The sequence below is a fragment of the Cibotium barometz genome, chromosome 28 (genome assembly GCF_041138505.1).
Source record: "Cibotium barometz isolate CiBa-2024 chromosome 28, ASM4113850v1, whole genome shotgun sequence".
NCBI lineage: Eukaryota > Viridiplantae > Streptophyta > Polypodiopsida > Cyatheales > Cibotiaceae > Cibotium > Cibotium barometz.
This window is the reverse complement of record NC_141073.1, coordinates 1,262,712-1,287,162: the sequence shown is the minus strand read 5'-3', so window position 1 is coordinate 1,287,162 and position 24,451 is coordinate 1,262,712. Positions and strand designations below refer to the sequence as shown.

Sequence of the window (24,451 nt, the reverse complement as noted above, 5' to 3'; positions counted from 1 at the left end):
AGCTTCTGGACTCAGAGTTTGCAAACGACACCTTGCTGGGGATGTTGGGAATCTCCAGAGATTCGTGGAGGCGATCGAGATTTTCTGTCGTGCATCAGGAGCGCAGATCAACTCACCCCGACTTGGCGACCACTTGAGGCTTTCCAGTAGATCCTGAGGGGCACTCCAGCCCGCTACCTTGGTTGCTAGGTTGGCATTGATATCTCCCCCAAGCAGCAGCTCGCTACACTTCTTCTGAGTAGTCGGAAGAAGCTTCTATACTTGAGCTCGGCGAGGCTATCCCTAGCAGGCAGAGTGGTGGTGGCGAACCAGGTACTGCTTGCCACCATGTGGTACATCACTTCGTGCTGGGCTTTTTCTCGGGCATGTCTTGGCTAGGTACAGCGTTCGATTTGGAACTTCTTGTGGGCCGGAAGTGATGGGAGGCCAGCCAGGGCCAAGGTGGCATGGAGAGTGATCATTCAGCCACGTAGCAGAGAGGGGCTTGGCCTCATCGATCCCGCTATATAGAGCCGTGCCCTGCTGGGCAAGTTGATTGTCAGAGGACTCCTACCCGGTGGTGAGCCTTGGAAGGATTTCCTCTTGGCTCGGATTTCAGTCCGCACTTTGAGCCTTGGAGGCCCGTGGCCGTAGAGCACTAGTTGGATCTTCACAGAGATGAGAGCCCATGGTTTTAGCCCTCCCTTTGAGGACAGATTCGCAGCCAGTCTACTTCGTGCTTGGGATCATCTCAGGCCTGCCCTCAGACAGATTGTTCCAGTGGCCTCAGAGGAGCAGGTTCGGCAGCCTTTGGTCTAGAACCCCCTGATCTGTTTACCCAGTGGCCACATGCTAGGGGTCCTACCGCATATATCTTGGGGTGCCTTGAGCATGGGACCAGCGAGGTCTCTCAGAGATTGGATTGCATATAGGCAGTTACCTCAGGAGGAGTAGGAGAGAGGCCTGACAGGGGTCCGAGGTAGAGACAGACTCAGCATCGACATTGACTTAGCTATTCCTCCGGAGTGGCTGACTCCTATTCCCGACCGACCCCCCCGATATGGCTAGGTGTGTTTACCAACAGACACGATATCCTCGTGGCGGTCCATGGAGCAGATGAGGACAGTGGTCCGCTCACTTTTTCTATTGGATCCCATGGCAGACTAGAGAGATCAGAGCACCCCTTGGAGGATTTTAGTGGATGCACCTTGCAGAGGGTGAGGGTGATTGGTTTTCGGGCACGGGAATGGCACATAGATCCAACACTGGCCAAGGTGGCCAAGGAGAGACGATGGCGGCTATGGATTTGGAAGAGCCGACCTCTCATGCGGCTGTAGTGGGACCTTGGTGAGTGGACTTGGCATGATTCCGCAGATCAGGAGGAGACTTTGGATGCCCCCTTCTTTGCATACACAGCGCGGCTTGGCCGCATGATCCAGCAAAAGTACTAGTGATCCAACGATTAGGTATAGCTGCATCAACTTGTGCAATCCGTCTCTCTCTCCCTCTAAGCCTTCGAGTAGATACATCTCTATGGGAATCTGGAAGATTCTTGAAGTTCTTCTAGCCAAGAATGGTCGTTGCACACCTCTCGCTTGCCTACTGCATATACCTTGCTGCACCCCGTGGTCTGCCATAGACATCTTTGATGAGGTCGTTCCACATAATGGGCTGTCTATCAACCTCGTTCATAGACTAGGGCGGCATATGCCGTAAGAATATCCTCATACCGCACCAAGCACGGATAAAGGAGGAAAGCAGTGGAGAGGAAGGGGGTTGGTACTCTGCCTCCAAAAAGATGAAGTGTGGATTGAGTAGCCACCACTCTTAGGGATACATCTCTAATAATATGATACAAGAAAAAGTCCTTCCAAGGCTCAATGCCAGGAGGGAACCTTGGCATACCGCACCAAGCACGGATAATGGAGGAAAGCAATGGAGAGGAAGGGGGCTGGTACTCTGCCTCCAAAAAGATAAGGTGTGGACTGAGTAGCCACCACTCTTAGGGATACATCTAATAATATGATAAAAGAAAAAGTCCTTCCAAGGCTCAATGCCAGGAAGGAACCCTCTAACTACCAACTTTCAAAGCAATGTTTTGCACTGAGTCTGCGGATCTATGATGTGCAGTCCCCCTTCATGCTTGGGGAGAAAGATGGTTTCCCAAGCAACTCTGGCCCTGGTATCCAAAGTGCCATCTAACCCTGACCATAAAAAGTTGCGGATCACAATGCACATAATGGGCTATCAACCTCGCCCATAGACTAGGGCGGCATATGCCATAAGAATATCCTCATACTGCGACAAGGTGTGGACTGAGTAGCTACCACTCTTAGGGATACATCTAATAATATGATACAAGAAAAATTCCTTCCAAGGCTCAATGCCAGGAAGGAACCCTCTAACTACCAACTTTCAAAGCAATGTTTTGCACTGAGTCTTCGGATCTATGATGTTCAGTCCCCCTTCATGCTTGGGGAGGATGATGGTTTCCCAAGCAACTCTGGCCCTGGTGTCCGAAGTGCCATCCAACCCTGACCATAAAAAGTTGCAGATCAATCCACAGATGATCAATGTATCTATGGTCAAAACACTAGCAAGAGGTAATAAGCCAAGCTGTGACAAGAAACACTTGGTTTACCACTAAAGCTCTAGAGGCCAGGTCAAGTTTCCTAGAGCTCCAATGAATAAGCTTTTTCTTTATGCTCATAAGCACATGTGCAAAGTGCTGTGTAGGAGTGACATCTATCCCGATCTGACATCCAAGGTATCTGGCAGTGTGTCCTCTCTCAATCCATGTAAAACTAACATCGGTGCCCCAATCAATCCTGTGAGAGTCACTAATCCAAAATCCAATAGAATTATGCTAGTTTACGGTAGCCCTTGTTGCCAAACAAAATTCCTCCAAGGCAGTGGATGCCTCAAGAAACATCGTTGTATCATCTGCTAGCTTAGAATCTAAAAGCTCCTCCTCTATGAAAAGGAGTCCTTATCCAGATACTCTAGTCGTGGAGTGAAGAAAAAAGCTCATAGCCTCTACGACAATAAGATAAAGTAGGGGTGCAAGGAGACAACCCTGCCATATAGAGTGGGAGATTTGGAAGCGCTCACCTCGACCTCCACATGCAATCACAGTGGTGTGAGTCTCTCAATATAGGCAAGAAACACCCCTGATCCAATCCTGAGAAAAACCCATGCGAGCAAGCGTACCCTCCAAGAAATCCCAATCCACTCTATCATAGGCTTTCTAAAAATCAAGTAACAGTATGACCAAAGGCTGATTGCTTGCCTTGGCCCACTCTACTGCCTCCCAAAAGGACAAGATGTTGTCAAAGATACTCCTCCCTTGGAGGAATCCATTCTGCGTATCAAGAATGACTGCCTACAACACAAGCTGCAATCTTATGCTCACTGCCTTAGCAAGGATTTTATAAGCAGTACCAAGCAATGTGATAGGTCTCCACCGTGTAATGCTAGTCTTATCACCACCTTTTAGAATAAGGTGGATAAAGACCCTCTGTAACAAAAGGAGGCATAGAGCCCGTGCTCCACATGTCCTGCAAAGCCACTATGACCTCCTTCCCAATCTCATCTTAGAAAGTCATGAAAAACATGGAGGAAAGGCCATCATTCCATAGGCATTTTCCATGCGGTAATGCTCGAATTGCCTCTCTAAGCTCTTCTACCGAAAAAGGTGCATCTGTAGAGCACACACATCTCCTGAGATCAGCCTAGGCAAAGACTCCCAAACTTTCTGCTGTGCCATGTCCCTACGAGGAGAGTGAGCCTCTGCAGATAACAAGCTGCAATATAAGTCACAGAGGCAATCCTCCTGACCATGTTAGGCTCCGAGTGAAGCACTCTCTGAACATCTTTGCAGCTGTCAACACATTCCCTTCTGTTGTGAGAGGGACCAAGGGTTGAGAAGAAGTACCTGTTGTGAGAGGGACCAAGGGTTGAGAAGAAGTACCTGTTGCATTTGCCTCCCATTTGCATTTTGAAGGACTCCTGTGCATGATAACGAAACTCTACCTGTTGTTGAGTCCTCCAACTCAACCCTAACTGTACATAATGTATTTGAGATCCACTGGGCATCAGGGTGTTTCTCAAGTTCCCTCTGCAAAGCACATAATGTACGCCTGATGGCTCTCTCTCTGTCCAAAATCTCTTGTCTCCTCCTATGGCCATACTATGATATATGTTTACTGACACTCTCAAAGGCAAGAGCAACTCTTCGCCTTGAGTCAAGAGCATCACAAGCTCTCCATACATCCATCACCTGCCGTAATAACTCTGCATTTGACTAAAGAGACTTTGGAATGCATACTCGGGGAGGGAAGTTATGGCTCCCCAAGTCTCTGATGCACAAAACTATAGGGCAATGGTTTGACTTTGAGGTGCTTGGGGCAAGGAAGATAGTGCCACCTCTATCAAGTGCCATCCTATTGAAGTCATCCTCTAACCAACAGTCCGTGCCAAAAAGGAAAAGATAAATCTTTGCCAAGATGCCCTTTCAAGCGGGTTAATGTTGCCTTCATGTCCCCCCTGAAATAACCTCCAACAATCCAATGATCTGCCTGAGGGAGTGAGTCCTTGGTGGCATTCCAAAAAGGAATTCTTTCTCCTCTGCGAGAAGGGGCATACACATTCAACACATCAATTTTTAATCCATCCTGCATAAGCATAATCCATTGTGCTCTGGTAGAGATAATAAAAGCTTGCCAGATCTAGTGCACTGGCCTGCATCAAGCTTATGCTCCTGCATGAGAAAAATATCCATGAGACCATCCGTAATTGCACGGTGAAGCTGGTTCACGATCACCTGTTTCCCGGCCAGGGAAGACACCACTAAGGCCCTCCACATTCCATGAGACAACTCTCATGGTAGAGAGGTAGAAAACTTGGCGCCAGATCTAGTGTGACACCTCTCAAAGGTTGCCCCTATAAGGGACGGAAGGTTCTCAGGTGTGACGGCAATCGAGGAGCATAAAACATCCTCAACATGAAGATGCTGCAAGGCATGTACATCTGACTCATCTGCCTGCACACTCTGCTGTACATCACCATGCAATGCATCCTCATGAAATAAATCCCCATGTAATACATCCTGCTGCAAAGGAGATGCGTCAACATCTGAAGCTATCCCACTATGATGTTATCTCTGGTCATCAGGTGGACCAAGAGTGGGTGCAACTTGTCTATCAACCAAAACAAGTCGAGGATTGGGGGTAGCAGGAGGTGGAGGGGCCACGGGGTGTGTCGCCTGGGGGGTACGTTTGTGCCGTCTCCTAGTGCGACATCTAGGCTCTGGGAAAATCGCAATATGACCTTGATGTCGACAGATACGGCACTGGTCCGGTCTACCAGTAATCTTCATTCGCTATATTAGGTTCCGGCTGCATGACATGATCGTCTGTAATAGAGGGGCCACTGACGAGTACCATGACCCGTGGTACCCCATCAATGTTGGCAGTGACTGCTGCAGCAGCTGTGGAGGGCATTTCTGGAAGATCGGAGACCCGAAGGCTGACCGAATGGAGGCTAGCAGCTTCCAGTGTATCCATCGAAGCTCTGAGGAAGATAGGGATCATGTTGTGGTCTTCTGCCACCGGGTAAAAATTCCATCGGTACGGAATGAAAAAGAGTTTCCTCGGGCCAAGAGAAAATGGACTGCTGGAAAGTGCCCGAGAGGTAGCATCTTCAGAATCGAAATCGGGTTCGGCGTCAATGAAGTACGATGCCAAATCCGAGGGCAAAGGCGTTGAGAACGGGAGGGGTGAGACCCATAAATTCTACCAATTAGGATAGTCTTAGTTTCTTTGTGCAAGTCTGTCGGCAGGCCGTTCCCGGGAGGAAGAGGGGTGACCGGCGGAGGCCTTTCCGGCTGGAAAGGCCTCCCGACGCGTCATGCGTCCAGGGGAGGCAGATGCAGCTCAAGGTGAAGCAGAGGTAAAACGCGAATGTAAAAAAAAAAAAAACCTTTTTTGTTTTTCGTATCAACATTAGGGTTTAGTCTCTCAAGTGAGGAAACGCTAATGTTTTTTTGATGCGGAGGTTCGTCTAAAATTCTGATAGCTGAGGTGTCAAAATTCTGTGGCGAACCCGAGAGGAGGCAGGCAAGTGAAAGGAGGAGGTAGGCAAGAGAAAGGAGGGAGGCGCAGCATGTGGAGGGGAGGCGCAACAGGAGGAAGCAGGTAGGAGGAGTGCACAGCAGGAGGGCGGGCTGGAGGAGGGAGGTGCACAGAAGCAGCTTACGGGGAGCTCTCCTGTCCATGATATTCTGTGCGCAAACAGCTCCAATATCCATCTGCCCGGTCCCAAAACAAGTGCCAAGCATCTTCAAGTTTGTTTCTATATCTCATTCGTTTCCTTGAGCTTATGTTCTTCTATAACAGCTTTGATTCTATGGGTAGGGCACCCCAGCAGGACCCTCCAAGGTCTTCATTCTTAAGAGAGTTTTCTTACACCTCACCAACCACATTCATATATAAGCTAGAAGTTTTGGGCTTGAGAGGTGCTTCTTCTGTCCAAACCCGATCTTTGTACTGCCTATCACTTCTTAAAGATGGATTGAACCTCAGCTCCTGAACTTTCTCACGAGTCAAGGTAAGCAGTCCAGCATCCATTCCAGCTATATTAAACATGATTCTAATATGATGTACCTCTCTCCCACCCAACAGTGGTCCATCCCATAAATTATAAAAATGTGTTAACTGTTTGTTGTTGAGTCTCCTGGCCCCTTTAGGGTCCATCACAGCTAAAGGGGGAGGGGGGGGGGTGAGAAGACTTAATAAAGAGTTACTAGTGTACCTTTGATCGCCTTTCCATTCAACTAGCTGCAACACCTCTTACCAAGAGCTGATTATGAATTTCCAGAAGGGTGCAAGCCCATCAGGTGATTGACATTTGGAGCTCCCAGGACTTCTCTGATGGCCCACAAGGTTTTGCACATGCATTAGAGATGATCAATGTTTTTTACCACAAGTTGGCCTTACAAAGGAGTCGTGAGATCGCATGTACTACTAGGTAGCCCCCCCCCCCCCCCCCCCCCCCCCCCCCCCCCCCCCCCGAGAGCGGCCAGCCACGGGGGTGGAGCTCCGGTGTTCAATGTATATATTATCCCTCCTTGTGAGGTGAGCTTTGTAGCCTTATGGCGTCTTCTCATTAACTAATAGAAGGATCGTTTTTCCAAAAAAAAAAGAGGAGTCGTGAGATTATTGATCATGAGAGGGCTATCAGGCGCAGGTTGTTAGCTTTGCAAAGGGAGCATGAAAAGCATCCTGATGCCCTCTGGATTTCAAATACTCTTTGCACTGTTAGGATTGAGTTACAGCTTGCCAGGGAGTATAGAAGAGAAAATATTGATACCATGCTCATGCAGATGGGTGGTAAGTGTAATAAAAAGTTGTTCCATGAAGGGCTATCTATCAAAACTAATCACAAAAGCGTTTGGCGTTTCGAGTTTGACAGGGCACGTCTGTACCAAGTTGACTCGGATCAGAAAACAAAACAAAACAGAAAAGTTTTTTGAAAGTAACCCTTAGATGTATGGGGTTCTCACACGATTGGATATCAGAGATGTGTGTTGCTTGTATAGTGAGGCTCGCAGCAGTGTACTGGCATGTGGTGGCAGAGGAGAGCACTTCCAGATTTCTTGATCTATTTGTCGATGATGCCCCCAGATCCCCTAGTTATGTATCTGGAGGCCCCCCAGCTCCTCTTATCAACTAGCACAAATCCATTGGCTTTTGGGTCAGTGACTCAGTGAGAGTCTCAATTGGGGCGCAGAACTTGGATTTACTTGGTTTGAGGGAGGCAGTGCTGTGAGATGCTTGGGATGCTAGGTTGGGATCAATCATAGCAGTTTGCACCCATCCTAATGAGCATAAGGAAAAAGATGCTTCATTGGATTCCTTTAGAGCCTCAGTGATACTGCTTGCCTCAGCCTGGTATATCTTCTCTTGTTAGTGCTTTTAGGGGGATGCATTGGTCACTTGCAGAGATTGGTCTTGTTAGTGCTTTTCACGAGGATGCATTGCTCAGCTGTGGAGATTTGTCTCTTGATGCATTGGTCAGGATTGGATGGCATAGTTCTCGAGCCAGATGTTAGCTCTTGAGCTATGGTGGATCGAAGGTAATTAGAATCATGGTTGAGAGATAATGATGAAATAAAAGAGATTAAGGAAATGGATTAAGGCATGCATTGGTCAGCTGCACAGATTGGTCTCTTGTTAGTGCTTTTCACGAGAGGATGCATTGGTCAAGATTGGATGGCATAGTACTCGAGCCAGATGTTATAACGCTTTTGAGCTATGGTGTATCGAAGGTGATTAGAACCATGGTTGAGAGATAATGATGAAATAAAAGAAATTAAGGAAATGGATTAAGGCAATCACATAATGATGGGATTAAGCTAATAAACTCACTAATGACAAATGAGCATAATGACAAGAGATTGATGCAAAATAGATTGTGTACTTCATTGATATGAGAGCCTCATTATGTAGGCTTGAGATACAAGGATTAGCTTAGTACATAAGCATGTTTAGATGAGGATTAGGTGCTAATAAAGCTCCCCTTGATTTGTGGATCTAGATGCCCTTTTCCATGATTCTCTCCATTGTCCATGTGGGCTAGAGGTCATCATTGTGGGCTACCTTGAATGCTCCACATGTAAACATCCCCACTTGCAAATGTAAAGATTCCCTGGTAAATCTTTTCCACTTTACATGCTGCAAAACACCTTTGGCTTTGTGACTCCCCCATAATGTGTGGGTATTGCTTGACATTTCCCAACAAACTTCCCCTCCAAGTAATAGCCTCCTTATTACAGCATACATGAATTATCCTCTATTTTGTTGACTCACCATCTTTACTAGGTATCCTAGATTTACAAGGATTTTCACATAGGGTTACACCATTTTGCGTTAGGGGTTTACAATGGGGTGGCCACTAGCCTTGATGTTTAGAAAGCCCAATCTTCTTGGCATTTTCTAAGCAAGAGGCTTTGTCACCTTCATCTTCATTGCTCGCAAAGTTGGCATGTGCTTTCTTCTTATTGCACTTCTTTGCTTGGTTGATGAAGTTTGTGTGGATGAAGATCTTTTTGTTGATGTCGATCCCTTGCTTGTAATATTCTTTAATGTTGTGCATGATGTCGATGATGATGAAGTCCATACACATTTGTTTTTAATGACTCCATGTGACTAGGCTCTTAAAAAACACTTTCATCCCCTTTTTTTAAAACACTCTTTATTCTACTACTTAATTACTTACGGTTTTAACCTTTGAACGCTTGTGCTCCTCTGCGCAAGAAGCTTGCCTACAGGGTTTTGACAGTGTTGCAGAAGCTCGGCTCTCTCCTTCTATTAGTATTTTTTAGAAATGCTTCAATGCTGGTCTTTGTGCTTAGTGCTGCTGCATTAGGGGCACTTGGTCACAGTTAATTTTGTCAGTGCCGCTGTGATGATTTGTTGCAAGTGATCACCGCCGAGTTGCTCGTCCTCCTTTGTAGTCTGTTTTATAAGAGCCGACACAACTCTTAGCCTTACTGCATTGAGTAGTGCTCTTGCTACCTTGGCCACCTGCTGATATAGCCTAGCTGATGAGTTGTGCCGCCATTGCTTCTCTCGTATTTATGAACTGATTTGTTGATGAACATGCTACTCCTTTCAATGGCTACGTATGTGCTCTCTTCTGTGCTTGGTGATGTTGTCTTCGCGGCTTCTGTGTTGCCTCTACCTCTCTACCGGGCGTCTCTCTTTTTGTCTCTCTACCTCTCTACCGGGCGTCTCTCTTTTTGTCTCTTTCTCATTTGCAATGCCTACAGCGAACTTCTCTAAAACATAATGAAGCTCTTCCTTTGGCACAAAAATTCATCTCACAATGCACTTTGAGACCCTAATGGTAAATACAAAGTCCTAATCTCAATAATTACATCCTAATCACACCATTAAAAAAATTATTTGTTGCCAATTAAATGAGAGCTACAACGCGAGATATAGGAGTCCATGGACAAGATGGTGGAGAAACTTAAGGAGATTGAGCCAAATCCAATACAGTATGAGGAGTTGAGGTCCTTATGTCAGGATAGATGGGATGGCTATCACTCTCCTATGCATGCAGCAGCCTTTGTTGTTGACCCTCACTTTCAGCTAGGCAACGAGTTCTCAGATGATGAGGTCATGGATGGATGGGACATTGTCTTGGAGAGACAACGAGTTCTCAGATGATGAGGTCATGGATGGATGGGACATTGTCTTGGAGAGACTACAACCACATGTTGTGAAGCAAAGATTGATCAAGAATCAACTAGCTAATTACGGAGCTTGCAAGAAAAGATTCGGTAAAGCAAATGCATTGGCGGATCGGTTGACCACCGATCCGTGTGTGTGGTGGGAGGATGTCATGTGGATGAAATGCCATGGACAATCCCAGAGCTAATCCAGAAGGGGCAGCCAAGAAAAAGATTCTTAGAGTTAGGATTTGGGGCACAAGGTGCAGTTTGGTCAAGGGTGGACTTGCAACAGGGCATGGAAGGATTTGGTTGTGCTGTCCGCTGCTTGAAAAAGTGGTCGGTTGGACCAGATCAGAGGCGGGCTGGACCAGATCAGAAACGCTGCATTTTAATGGAATAAATACCACGACTGCTGGCCGACCAGCAGTCGGCTAGTTCTCATTGTGTCCAAGAGCCTATAAATAGGCAGTTTGCTCATTGTAGGATTCATTCAACTCTTTAGGAGTTGGGTCCCTAGTATAAGAATGTTTTGGTGATGTTCACCTTTTCAAGAAGACAGCCAAGGGCTGTAGATGTAGGTACCTTTTTGTACCATCAGAAATATACTGAAATTCCAGCCATATATCTCTCTCTCTACTCTCCCTTGTGTCTGCGTTTTTGCATCAGCATGTTTCCAGTGGTGTTTAGGGCTGAAAGAAGACTCCCAGAGCTTCCGTGTGTTACGTTGGTATCAGAGCATCAGGCTCAGCAAAGCTAAACACTGATTCAGTCCCATATGATGGTGTACAGGTCCAAGGTACAGGAAAGTATACGGATACGAAGCCCAAGGCAAGGAATACAGAATCGGGAAGAGCTCCCAAGAGGTTTGTTGGTGGTGTTCCACAAAGCCAGAGGGGATGGCAGTCTTGTGAGCTAGATAGGTTCTCGGGCAACGGTCCCAAGGGAGGATTATCCTCCAAGGGGTGATGTGAGAGTGTCAGACTCATTTCTTAGGAATGAAGACCAAGACAGTGTTCAGAGTCAGGGCAGGAATGGATTGGAGATTGGAGGGAACAGATGCATAGATTTTATTCAGAGTTAGAGTGGTTTTGGAGACCGGGCCGGGTTTTCAGTGAAAAGGGTTGCCAGAGTTGGATGGATGACAAAGGGACTCCGGGAATAGAGTGGGATGATGACAGTCATCCAAGAACAGGTTGGAATCCCGTCATCAAGTTTAGCAGAGGGGGATGTCATGTGCATGAAATGCCATGGACACTCCCAGAGCTAATCCAGAAGGGGCAGCCAAGAAAAAGATTCTTAGAGTTAGGATTTGGGGCACAAGGTGCAGTTTGGTCAGGGGTGGACTTGCAGCAGGGCATGGAAGGATTTGGTTGTGCTGTCGGCTGCGTGCAAAAGTGGTCGGTTGGACCAGATCTGAGGCGGGCTGGACGAGATTAGAAACGCTGCATTTCAATGGAATAAATACCACGAGTGCTGGCCGACCAGCAGTCGGCTAGTTCTCGTTGTGTCCAAGAGCCTATAAATAGGCAGTTTGCTCATTGTAGGATTCATTCAACTCTTTAGGAGTTGGGTCCCTAGTATAGGAATGTTTTGGTGATGTTCACCTTTTCAAGAACGTAGCCAAGGGCTGTAGATGTAGGTACCTTTTTGTACCATTAGAAATATACTGAAATTCCAGCCATCTCTCTCTCTCTCTCCTCTCCCTTCTGTCTGCGTTTTTGCATCAGCATGTTTCCAGTGGTGTTTAGGGCTGAAAGAAGACTCCCAGAGCTTCATTGCTAAGCTTGGAGCACTGGGGTAATCCATACACCTTTGCTCCGTTTTCCTTCTGGTCCAATTAAAGATTGCACTTCATATCCATCGGCTCAATCCCAAGCTCTCTAACTTAGTCTTCAAGTTCTCTGGCTTGGTCTTTGGATCTTCTAAAAACTCCTCTGAAATTGTCAAGATGACCTCATCCCCCTCCAAATAGGATTTGGAGAGATCCACCTCCTTGGGAACTATCGGGTTGACCTCATCCTCCTCCAAATAGGATTTGGAAAGATCCACTTGCGCGAGCTGTGGTTCTGGTTTTGGTTTGGCTTCTGGCTCTAGCTTTGGCTTTGGTTCTGGTTCTGGCATGTGCATCCCGGGTAATGGCACCTCCTTCTTTCTGTGATCACGTCTCCCGAGAACTCGTCTTAGAAGCTCTCTTTTCGTTGGGTAAACGCTCTCGGTCATGGGCTGCTTTACAACCCTAGGTGATTCCTTCTTGGCCTTTGTTGATGCTGCCATGAATTGTGCCCATGTTTCCTTGAGTTGTGTCCATCTTTGCTCGTATAGAAGTGGGTCTTGACGCATCTCTTCTTGAAGCTCTTCTATGAGTTGTTGCCTAAACCTGGCCCCAACGATGATTTGTTCATACTGAGGATAGCGTTCTTGTTCCCTTTTGTATCGTTCATCTTCCTGTCTCCGACGACTCTGCAAAGTCGCGAGAAAGTCATCATCCATTGCCTCTGAACTCATGATATTTTTTTGCTGTTTTTTGTGTTGTAATCAGCCCAAAAACCCTAACTCTAGAGTTCTACATGCTTTCTAAACTCCCTAGGATCATGCTAGGCTGAAAACTAGACTTTCTAGCACTATACTATGCTGAAAATGAGCAAAAAGTTGATGCAAAAATGCAGATTTAACGCAAAAACGCAAACCCTAATCTTGCTCGTAAACCCTAAAACGCAAACCCTAATTTCAGAAACCCTAATTCAGCATGCACCAAACGTAAGCTAAGGACTGTCCTAGGATGACCTAAGCTCTGATACCAACGTAACACGCGGAAGCTCTGGGAGTCTTCTTTCAGCCCTAAACACCACTGGAAACATGCTGATGCAAAAACGCAGACAGAAGGGAGAGTAGAGAGAGAGAGATATGGCTGGAATTTCAGTATATTTCTGATGGTACAAAAAGGTATGTACATCTACAGCCCTTGGCTGCCTTCTTGAAAAGGTGAACATCACCAAAACATTCCTATACTAGGGACCCAACTCCTAAAGAGTTGAATGAATCCTACAATGAGCAAACTGCCTATTTATAGGCTCTTGGACACAATGAGAACTAGCTGACTGCTGGTCGGCCACCAGCAGTAGTGGTATTTATTCCATTAAAATGCAGCGTTTCTGATCTCGTCCAGCCCGCCTCTGATCTGGTCCAACCGACCACTTTTGCAAGCAGCCGACAGCACAACCAAATCCTTCCATGCCCTGCTGCAAGTCCACCCTTGACCAAACTGCACCTTGTGTCCCAAATCCTAACTCTAAGAATCTTTTTCTTGGCTGCCCCTTCTGGATTAGCTCTGGGAGTGTCCATGGCATTTCATGCACATGACATCCCCCTCTGCTAAACTTGATGATGGGATTTCAACCTGTTCTTGGATGACTGTCATCATCCCACTCTATGCCCAGAGTCCCTCTGTCATCCATCCAACTCTGGCAACCCTTTTCACTGAAAACCCGGCCCGGTCTCCAAAACCACTCTGACTCTGAATAAAATCTATGCATGTGTTTCCTCCAGTCCCCAATCCATTCCTGCCCTGACTCTGAACACTGTCTTGGTCTTCATTCCTAAGAAATGAGTCTGGCACTCTCACATCACCCCTTGGAGGATAATCCTCCCTTGGGACCGTTGCCCGAGAACCTATCTGGCTCACAGGACTGCCATCCCCTTTGGCTTTGTGGAACACCACCGACAAACCTCTTGGGAGCTCTTCCCGATTCTGTATTCCTTGCCTTGGGCTTCGTATCCATATACTTTCCTGTACCTTGGACCTGTACACCATCATATGGGACTGAATCAGTGTTTAGCTTTGCTGAGCCTGATGCTCTGATACTAATGTAACATGTGTTGCGGAAGCGTGTTCATGATTAACGCTAAGCAAAGAAGATAACGCTAATCCTATGTTTAGCAAAGACACAAAAGAGAGGGAGAGAGAGACCTAATCTACTGTATATTGCCAAAACATGCTATATATACAATGATCTTGCTGATTCACAGGTTCATGATGCATACCAAAGATCCGTGCAACCCTCTACTTGCAATCGAACAAGAGAAGCTCCTGTTGATCCACCACTGTGTCCTTGCTGCCTTGCAGACTATGACAAATGGATCCTCTCGATCTTTGAATGATGATTCTAATGAATGCCTAATGATCCTATTTATAGGAAAAAGGAATGAATTCGTAATCAAGTCGGTTTCGCCTATTTTTCCCACAAAACATTGTCCAAACAGTCATATTTTGTGTCCAAACTATGTCCAAAAGGTGTCCCAACCATTGGGCTATGTCTTGGGCACTTCCGGGAGCTTGTAGGGCTGCAAAATCTGCTCTAAATCTGCCCCTAAATCTACCCATATATTTGCTAATGAGAATATACATGTCTATGAGCATTGGGATGAACGGATGCACATGACATCCCCTTTTGCTAAGCTTGGAGCACTGGGGTAACTCATACACCTTTGCTCCGTTTTCCTTCTGGTCCAATTAAAGATTGCACTTCATATCCATCGGCTCAATCCCCAAGCTCTCTAACTTGGTCTTCAAGTTCTCTGGTAAGCTTGGAGCACTGGGGTAACTCATACACCTTTGCTCCGTTTTCCTTCTGGTCCAATTAAAGATTGCACTTCATATCCTTTTACCTAGTCTAGTCCTAAATCTATGACCCAGCCCCCTACTGGACTGAATGAATGACTGGGAGCCAAGCCTTGCCTATTTATAGGACTTAGAGGCATTGGTGGACTGGCTGACCTGCTGTCGGGCAGGTCCCCTGGACAAGTCCCATCATTGCTGCAGCCGACACTGATCCTGCTCCATAAATCCTGGCCACAACAGCTTCTTGTGTTCCCCACGGAGTTACAAGAGGTGGCCATCAAGATCTTGAGCCAAGCTGTGAGTTCTTCTTGCCTAGAGCAGCTTTGGAGCTCTTTCAATCACATCGCTTCAAAAAAGCAAAACCGTCTTGGCACTGGAAACGCTTCAAAAAAGCGAAACTGTCTTGGCACTGAAACACTGATGATTTGGTTTTTGTTAGTGTAAATTTGCGGCTTCTAGAGCGCTTAGAGAACCCACAAGAATGGAAACATTGGTCAGAGGAGGATGAGAGTACTTGAGATGTAGAGGAGCAGTGTAGTGTACCCATGGACACAGGTGCTAGTTCTAGCGGTGCAAGCTCTTTTCCTTCAGATGATTTACTAGATCTAGACCATGGCATTGAGATCCCCTCTAGTTTGTCTTCTTGTACTCATATGTAGAGCCTCATGATCTTGATGTATTTCACTGTACTACATAATGAGGTCTCATTGTGCAAATACGTGTCCACTTCTTTTAATGTCTTTTGAATACTTTGTGTATGTTTAATTATGTGAGTCCTACGATGTACTGAACTATTCGTTTTTCGCGCATTAAGTTGTATACGTGTCGTTTCTTGCCGTTTTTGTTTCCTTTAATTGGCCCGGTCTCGTTTCCTCTACCTGGCCTAGTCGCGATTCGTTTCCCGGTCCTGGGGACTATGGTTTGCATACACTGATGTCCCGAGGTGGACAAAACTCAATGCCCACCGCCCAGACCTTATCCCTTTTGTACAAAGAGAGCAACCAGCCATGTGTCAATCCCAACTTGCACCACAAGTCACTTGTCCTCTGTGCTTGACACCCAAGGCTGGACATTTTATTATCTCTCTCTTCCCTCTCTCTAGAAGTAGCCCTGTCACTCCCTCCCTCCCCTTCATGAGCCTCTTTGGCTGTATTTTCTGCATTTTCTCCTTTCCAACTCAATATCCAAGCTTGCTAGTGTGTTTTCCAAGCTTCCAAGAGTGTTTCCAAGTGGTATTCACTCTCCTACACACTCCCAATGATTGAAATTCAGCAAAACAGTCCTTTCTTTTGCTGTAATTTCTGTTCTTTTGGCTGAAAACCCTAATTTCAGCAGTCCTTACTCAAGTTGAACCATAGGGGAAGCTTTCCTAGGTTCCCTTCATCCTCTTTAAGACTCTTGTCATGAAGGATCGCGATAGATTAAAGATTTCGACACTCCATACGCTTCCATCACAAAGACTTCCACTGTCATCAACTCTACTTGGAATTGGTAAGCTTTAATGCAAGTAGTAGGAGGCCGGAGTAGGACTCCATGTTCACATACCTTGTGTAGTGTTCTCTTGGCTTGCGTGCTCTCTTGCAGATTGTCTCTATCATGTGTTGGTGGAACAATAGAGAGAAGATGGTAGGGAACATGGGCACTTAAGAGGGTAGTGTGAGCTGCAAATCATAAGATCTCCCTACCTTTTGGTTTGAGATCTCCCTTTATATGATTTTATATCACTTACTAGAAGTCTCTTTTCTGAAGAAAAAAACAACCAGAAGCAAGTCATAGTTTCTTCATTGCCATCCTGCTGTAAAAACATACTTACAGTTTCCCAAGAGATTAGACTAACTAAGATTGCTGAAGCTTTCATTAACTCTTTGACTCTGAGAAAGAGAGTTAGTGGGTTCTGATTAAGCTAGATATTTTTCATAGTGACTACTAAAAATATATTTGGTAGTGAGAAAGAGAGTTAGTGGGTTCTGATTAAGCTAGTTATTTTTCATAGTGACTACTAAAAATATATTTGGTAGCTTTTCTAGCTCTGCTAAGCAAGATTATTCAAGTGAAAAACTTTTCAGTATCTTAAAAATAGGTTTAATCAATGCGATTTTCTATGGAGCAGCGTTAAGGAATTGGCTTCTCTTGAAAATGCTGATAAAAGTGTTAGAATGACAATCTGGATCCTTTCGTTACTTTATAGTTACTTATAAAATAAACACACTAGTATTTACCTTCTGTCTGGGTTTCATTGGTTGATCCAGTGTATGGAAGAAGCAGGATGTGCTCTCCCAATGCTATGGGACCTGCCTGGTTCATGCTGGAAGGATTTGGTAGAAGAGAAGGACCATATGCACAAGGAAGGCTGTGGTCATGATCAAATTGCACATGGAGATCATTTTGACTGGGTTGTACCTATGGGTGATGGGTCATTTAAGCTGAGCCATGCACATGTAAATGATGATGGTGTATCCCAGTTTGTAAGGCATGGACGCCTCGTCAAAGTTGGAGAATCACAAGGAAGATTGGAGAAGCTTCCTAGACAGTATTTTGATCTTTTCGAGTACGAGGGTCCCCAATTTGAAGGCTATAAGCGTCGGAATTCGTTAGTTAACATGTCTAAAGATTTTTGTACCACATTGTGCACACAACCTTTAGTTGGTGCTACATGCCCTTTGATGCAAAATTCATCTGAAGCAGAAAAACTGCTCCACCAAGAAGATACAAGAGAGACACTCAAAGTGCATGTAGAGAGCAAAGGGAGACCTCAGGAACTGCAAAAGACTACGATAGACATTCTCGGAATCTGTTGTCCTGCAGAAGTTCCCCTTGTGAAAAAGATTTTGGAACCTTTGCCAGGAGTTCAAGAGGTATTAGTGAATGTTGCAGCCAGGACAGTAACTGTACGCCATGATCCAGCATTGACTACAGCTGCATGGCTAGGTAGCCATCTCTGACCCTCAATTTTCCCATTAAATATGAGCCGCGAGTACGTGATTTGCTATCATTTTTGGACCTATTCCAGTTTGGTCTGAATCTGTTAACCTTTTTATGTACCAATGTAGTGAAATTGTTGAATAATGCGAGGCTGGAAGCCAGCATCCATCACCAAGGAGAGTGGAAGGCAGCTCACAAGTGGCCTAGTCCATACACAATTGCTTCTGGACTCACGGTGGCTTTAACATTTTTCCAGTACGTGTACGGTCCATTGCGATGGGTGGGTTTGGGGGCAGTGGCAGTTGGTATACCACCCATCATATTGAGAAGTTTTGTCTCATTACAACGCTGCATACTGGACATAAATGTTCTGATGCTCATAGCAGGCAGGTTTTTCTGTAAATTCAGTCTAATGGCTCTTATCTTTTTATCATAAGGTGATATTATGAGACTCATTAATTATGTGAAAATTATAGATTATATGCTGACATTGCAAACATGTCTGTACGCATAGCAGTTGCTGGTGCCATTGGTTTAGGAGATTACTTAGAGGCTGGATCAATTGTGTTTCTGTTTACACTGGCAGATTGGCTCGAGTCAAGGTCCAGTGACAAGGTGATTACATCATTTGAGAGCTTTTGGTGCTTGCATTCTTCTGCTTATGGACTGTGAATAGTTCCTTAAGGTGACATGCATGCAGGCTCGTTTGGCGATATCATCTGTAGCAAGCTTGGCCCCCCAGAATGCTTTTCTTGCTGACAACGGCTTGAAAGTTCCAGTTGCAGAGGTTGAAGTGGGGACTAGGCTTTCAGTAAAAGCTGGAGATCAAGTACCTATTGATAGTGTCGTGTTGTTTGGAAAGAGTGCAGTAGATGAAAGCAGTTTGACTGGCGAGTCTCTCCCTGTAGAAAAAGCAGCAGGAGCGAGTGTTCGGGCCGGAACATTGAACATGACAGGTATGTGTTTTGCACATTTATGAAGTGCTTTGCTGTCGAAAATCAGTTACACAAGCACTTGACTTTTGTTGGTCATTTACAAGCAAAATGCGGAAACGCCATCCCCCCCCCCCCCAAAAAAAAAAAAAGGGAAAAAAAGTTTCGTCCTTCTTCTAGATTGTGATTTTTCCCTCATCCCTCCCCCCCACCTCCTCTATTTCGCTCATGCCTTTTGTATACGATTCATTACCTTTCATGTAATGGTAAAGACTCGCCGTGTCCTAGTTGTAGGCCGTTTCTGTTGCAGACAGCCGTCTCCATTTCCGTTTCGCGCTTTTGGTTTCCGTTACATTCCACTGTGGTTCTGGTTTATCAGGATATCTGTGCATTGAGACAACTGCCTTGGCTGAAGACTCTGCAGTATCAAGGATGGTAAGGTTAGTAGAAGAAGCTCAAACTCAGCGCTCGCATGTCGAACAATTGGTGGAGAAATTCGCAAAATATTACACTCCAGGTAACATTTTAAATTTACAAAGGTTAATGGATGGCCTATGAGAAAAGATCTTAAACCCAAAGAAAGTTGTTTTTGTTATGTGCAGTTGTTGTCATTGTTGCTATCGCAATTGCTACTATACCTTTGTCTGTGCATGCCCACAATGTACGACACTGGTTGTACGTCGCTCTTGTTCTTCTTGTCGTTGCTTGCCCCTGCGCTTTGGTGATATCTACGCCTGTCACCACAACTTGCGCAATCGCTCGAGCTGCTCGAATGGGTCTTATTGTAAAAGGTGGCAGCTCTTTAGAGGCTCTCGGAAAGCTCAAGGTAATTGCTATGGACAAAACAGGGACTCTAACTGAGGGGCATTTCCAAGTCGCAGAGGTGCGGCCTTTGAACAGAAACATTGACTTACCCAAGCTTCTTTACTGGTATGAGTTGATCTATAAAGACTTCCAAGTTTGAAACACATCGGACATCTTTGATGAGGCACCTGCATGCTAAGCTTTTTCAGTGCTGTGCTCTGCAGGATTTCATGCATTGAAAGCAAATCAAGCCACCCAATGGCATCATCATTTGTTGCATATGCAAAATTGCATGGTATTGAACCTTCCGGTGAGGTCGAAGATTTCACAATTCTAGCTGGAGAAGGTGTTAGTGGTGTACTCGATGGTCATATAATTCACATTGGGAATGAGCGTTTAGCAAAGCGGCTTCATTGGACTGAAGGTACCTTTACTTATCCTTTTGATGACAAGGTAACAGGAAGACATGAAAAGCAATCATGAGTAGCATTTTTATCTTGTAACCTGTAGTTGAGGTGGCTGAACCTTCAATGCTGGAGACGTGGAGAAGCCAAGGTTGGAGTATCAGCTGGATTGGCATGGATGAGAAACTTGAAGGCATTTTATGTGCAGGTGATCATCTTAGATTAGAGGCACCAGAAGCTGTCAGTGACATGAGGGTAAGGTTTTAAAGGCTAAGTATTTCTAGAACATATAGAGAGTTTCACCAGGTTTCTTTGCAGATTTTGTAAGACATCTGTGTATTCATTCATCTGCTTTATGAAATGTCTGCAGAACTTGGGTCTCCAGATTGCAATGCTTACAGGTGACAGCTTAGCTGCAGCGACTGTGGCACAAAGAAAGGTGATTAATGAGTTGTGAACCCCCTTTTTCTGTGAGTGATTAATGTAGGTTTACATCGCAATTGAAGAAGTGAATATTAACAGAGCAGTGATGTTTCTGTTTGCAGCTAGGGGATGTTGACGTGCATGCTCAGTTGCTCCCTCAGGACAAAGTGGAGGTGCTCAAGCAACTGAAAAAGATAGGCTTGACTGGGATGGTGGGTGATGGAATAAATGATGCACCAGCTCTAGCTGCTGCTGATGTAGGCATAGCCATGGGTGTTGCTGGTTCGGCTGTTGCCATGGAAACTGCAGACATAGCTCTGATGACAAATGATCTTAGACAACTTGCAGCAGCAGTGGAGCTTGGAAGAAAAGCACGTAGGAAAATTCAACAAAACATTCTTTTATCGCTTACGACAAAGCTTCTTATCATTGTCCTTGCTGGAGTGGGATATGCGTCTCTCTGGGGTGCAGTTCTTGCTGATGTAGGTACATGCTTGATTGTAATCTTCAACAGCATGCTTTTGCTAGGTAGGGAGAAGGGTGAAGAGCATTGTGGACATAGCCACGGTGATGACGATGGAAGGAAACATTGTCATGATAATCACAGCAGCCACCACCACCACCATCGCAAGACATCAAAGACTTGTTCGGAGGGTGGAGCTTGTTTTCTGAAGCTGCGGCTTCCTGACATTTCGATTCGCTGCAAGTCAAGGAAGGATGGGGGACACGATGGCGGTGGCAGCTGCTGCCATGATCATAGTGATCATCTTGCAGAGAACTGCTCTGTGGCTAAGGCTTGTTGTGAATTCAGCAGTAAAAGCTTAACAAACAGCAGCAGAATAAGGAGGAGATTGGGCCACAAGGACACGTGTGCAAAGGATTGCCAAGGAATTGACTGCGTGGTCGTCGTATCTGAGGGCACCGCAGAGACTTGCCTTGAAACAGCAGGACCTCACCCTCAGCTTCTAGGTTTCCCTGCTGTTAGCAAAGATTCCCATAATCAACAAGTCAATTTGTGTGCAGCATATTGTGCTTCTGAAACTACAAACAGCGGCCGCGCCAGCGACGGCGAGGGCGAGGATTTATTATGTGCCTCCTTCTGTACTACTACTACTACTACTTCTCATGATGAGGAGCCTCACTCTCAAACTCAACTTTGACAGGATGTAAATTAAGTGTGTGCCTGCGAGGTGGCCACCTCTCACATAGAAAAGAATACAATAGAATAGTACGCTCGATTGAACACAAAAAAAAATCAGAGACGAAACAAAAATATAAAGTTTAGCAAGAGCACAACGTGGCATTTTCATCCAAAATTAACATTTGGAATCATATAACATTTGGAATCATATATGCAATACGATGGCGCATTAGGCCTTGGTGTGTGTGTTTTTGTGTGTGTCAGTGCTGAAATTTGAAGTCTTCAAAGCCCCCCCCCCCCCCCCCCCCCCCCCCCCCAAAAAAAAAAAAACCCGGCTGCAGGTAGGAGGCCATCAATCCCAATTTTTATATATAGATATGCAGATTTCCATCAATCCGAATTTTTATATTTAGATATGCATATTTATGTGAATTTGAAGGCTAAAGTAAAATTTGGCCTTCTAATTAAAGGTTGGCGTCTGCCTTCGAATTTCAGCCTTGATGTGTGTGTGTGTCCCCTCGGGGAGGAGAGAGAGAGAGAGGGGGGGGGGGATTTCAACCTTGATATGTGTGTGTGTGGGAGGGAGAGAGAGAGAGAGGGGGGGGAGGTTGAACTAAAAGTGGTGGCATTGTCTAGTTTTGCTACCACAAGATTAAGGCCACCTTAACTGCTCTTGTGGAAAATTATAACACAATTCAATATTTTCTATTTGATAGCAAAATGATTTTGAGTGGCTACCAATCGACTTGTTGAGTGACATTTTGATGCATGTTGCTTCTGAAAAGCCTCCAGAGTAAATCATTTTTGATGCATATTGCTTCTGAAAAGCCTCCAGATTATATCATGAGGGAGAGAAATTTGTGGCATGTCCACCGATGATCAGGGAAAAAAGTTTGTGGAAGACGAGAGAGTGATGAGTGATTTGAGAGAAGACTCCTTGTAAGAGCTTTAATGAACATGTGCATCTTAAAGCCTTAAAATAAAAAGGCATGGAACAAGAACAAGATCAAGCTAGAGAAAATGGCAAGCCTAATAGAAAAGTTGTGGAACAAGAACAAGATCACGCAAGAAAGAATCAACAAAAACCCTTGACTTGCATATCAAAGAAGGAATATGTGGTAGCCTTACTATGTAGGTAATCATACAAAGAACAAATGCCCACTCCTTTGACCAACATTAAAGTGGAATGCCATATGCAACCGTAGGGGGAACCGTGACATTAGTCAATCCTAACAAAATTTGGGGAACCATAGGAATCAACTTCTAGCTACTTAAAGACTTCTTTCTTATGTTCAAATGCCCTATGCATGTATCTCTTTTGAAACTGCCAATACATATTGATGGATCTCCTATTGGGCCTAGTGTGTAGGCAACTCAAAATCTCTATAAATGATAATCAAATGGTAAATCTTGAGGACCTTAGAGAAGCAAGTGCTAAACTATTTATGGGATGCTACTAGGGATATTATTTTTTGTGCCAATAATTACACCATTCAACACGAGAAACATGGATTTCTTCACATGTCATGGCTCTCATTGGATTGTTAACAAGAACGCTATCTGTCACGTAGGCTGTAACGCCTGTGAGACCGACGGCGGCCGGCAGACCGGATGGCCAGACGGGGCTTTAGCGTCAACGCCTCGGCCGGAGTACCGAGGACATGGCCATCCGGGGTTCAGTGTGGGAGAGGACGCCCATGCGGAGTCATGGGCAACCAGGCTAGTGTGGACGGCAGGCCACACACTATATAACCTGGGGGATGAGGGGCAATCCTCATTCTTCCTCTATGGCTGGGTGGTGAGCCAGAGGCCGTCCCCTCTTGTGGTAACGCCCGTAGTGGTGTTACGATAATCTAACACTGGTATCAAAACGTGAGTTTCGATTGGGTCAGGGTCCGTGCGTGACCGGGGACCGGAGCCCACTCAATGGTTGAAAACCATTGAGTGGGCTCCGGTCCCCGGTCACCGGTCCCCGGTCACGCACGGGACCTTGACCCAATCGAAAGGAAGAATTCTCTCTCTCTCTCTCACTCTCTCTCTCTCTCTCTCTCTCTCTCTCTCTCTCTCTCTCTCCGTTGCACACACCAAAGCGCTCCATTGCAGGCACCTTTCTCTCGGATCGGAGCATCCCGGAGTAGCGACGCTTGTAGAGGCTCGCAGCGCAACACAAATCGACACAGTCGACGACAGTCGCACGCGGGGGTGACTATTCTCCACCACTGCTCATTGAATTAGTGTTTTTGTAATTTTCGAGTTCTCGCATTTTTCTTTGTGCAAGAATTAAAGATGTCTGCTAGGCGTAGTGTGTCCCCACCGCCTTCTACTTCTCTGTGAAGGACAGACTCAGCCTCTTAAGGTTGAAATGGCCTGTAAGAAAACCTAAAAAGCAAAAACAAAACACGTGTGCTTGCTCATTAAGGAGCAATTCGCAATGTCAAGATATGGCAACGATAGAGAGATTACATGGGCCTACACCCAAACTAAACCCAATGGCTAAAATATTTGAGCCATTAAGAGTGGACAGGGTGGTCATTGGTCTAAAAAACCGCGACCATCCAGGAAGAAAAGAGACCGAAATCCAAAAGAAAGAGCAGTATATTAAAGCGCGAAAGGAAAATCGCTGCTTTAATTGCAACGATGTAGGGCACACAAAGGCTGAGTATCTATGCAGGACTACGAGGGTCCGCTTGACTTTCAGGTCATGCACTTAGCCAGAACAGACGTATATCTAGGCAGGGAGTGGCTGTATGGCTTGGGCCCTAGTCTAGCTCGGAATTACCTACATAATACGCTACGTTTTGAGCATGGAGGTAGAGTCATTACCCTGCAAGGCGACCGTACTGTCCCCGCCACACCACTTATTTCCTCCATGGAGCTGTGCACAGCGGTCCGGAGAGACCAGATAACAGAGGTATATGCTTGTTACCCTCTTTTAAATTCTGTTTTCGTAGATAAACTGTAAATTATGTTTGTGTAGACAAACAAGGAAAA

At 45.6% G+C, this 24,451-nt stretch overlaps 1 protein-coding gene and 1 long non-coding RNA gene across 9 annotated transcripts in view; one reads left to right on the top strand and one right to left on the bottom strand.

Annotated features, from left to right (window-relative positions):
* LOC147622385 (putative inactive cadmium/zinc-transporting ATPase HMA3) overlaps positions 1-21,854 on the top strand; it is a 43,827-nt gene extending 21,973 nt beyond the window's left edge. For 5 of the 8 annotated variants that reach the window (XM_086821919.1, XM_086821922.1, XM_086821923.1 and 2 more), the window contains 10 exons: positions 17,084-17,762; positions 17,885-18,142; positions 18,274-18,371; positions 18,457-18,712; positions 19,068-19,205; positions 19,291-19,618; positions 19,717-19,916; positions 20,003-20,151; positions 20,267-20,335; positions 20,442-21,854. In XM_086821919.1, coding sequence (XP_086678045.1) covers positions 17,084-17,762; positions 17,885-18,142; positions 18,274-18,371; positions 18,457-18,712; positions 19,068-19,205; positions 19,291-19,618; positions 19,717-19,916; positions 20,003-20,151; positions 20,267-20,335; positions 20,442-21,479 — 3,213 coding nt within the window. In that variant the 3' untranslated portion in view covers positions 21,480-21,854. Of the gene's footprint in view, positions 1-5,394; positions 5,929-6,111; positions 6,323-6,377; positions 6,586-17,083; positions 17,763-17,884; positions 18,143-18,273; positions 18,372-18,456; positions 18,713-19,067; positions 19,206-19,290; positions 19,619-19,716; positions 19,917-20,002; positions 20,152-20,266; positions 20,336-20,441 lie in introns of those variants that run through there. The other 3 variants (XM_086821921.1, XM_086821924.1, XM_086821925.1) reach the window with 3 other exon arrangements.
* Positions 1,798-5,529, bottom strand: LOC147622386 (uncharacterized). The gene is made up of 2 exons (XR_015269430.1): positions 3,950-5,529; positions 1,798-3,913 (listed from the first exon to the last, which is right to left on the bottom strand). It is a non-coding gene; the product is annotated as an uncharacterized LOC147622386 (long non-coding RNA).
* Positions 21,855-24,451: the final 2,597 nt, after the last annotated feature.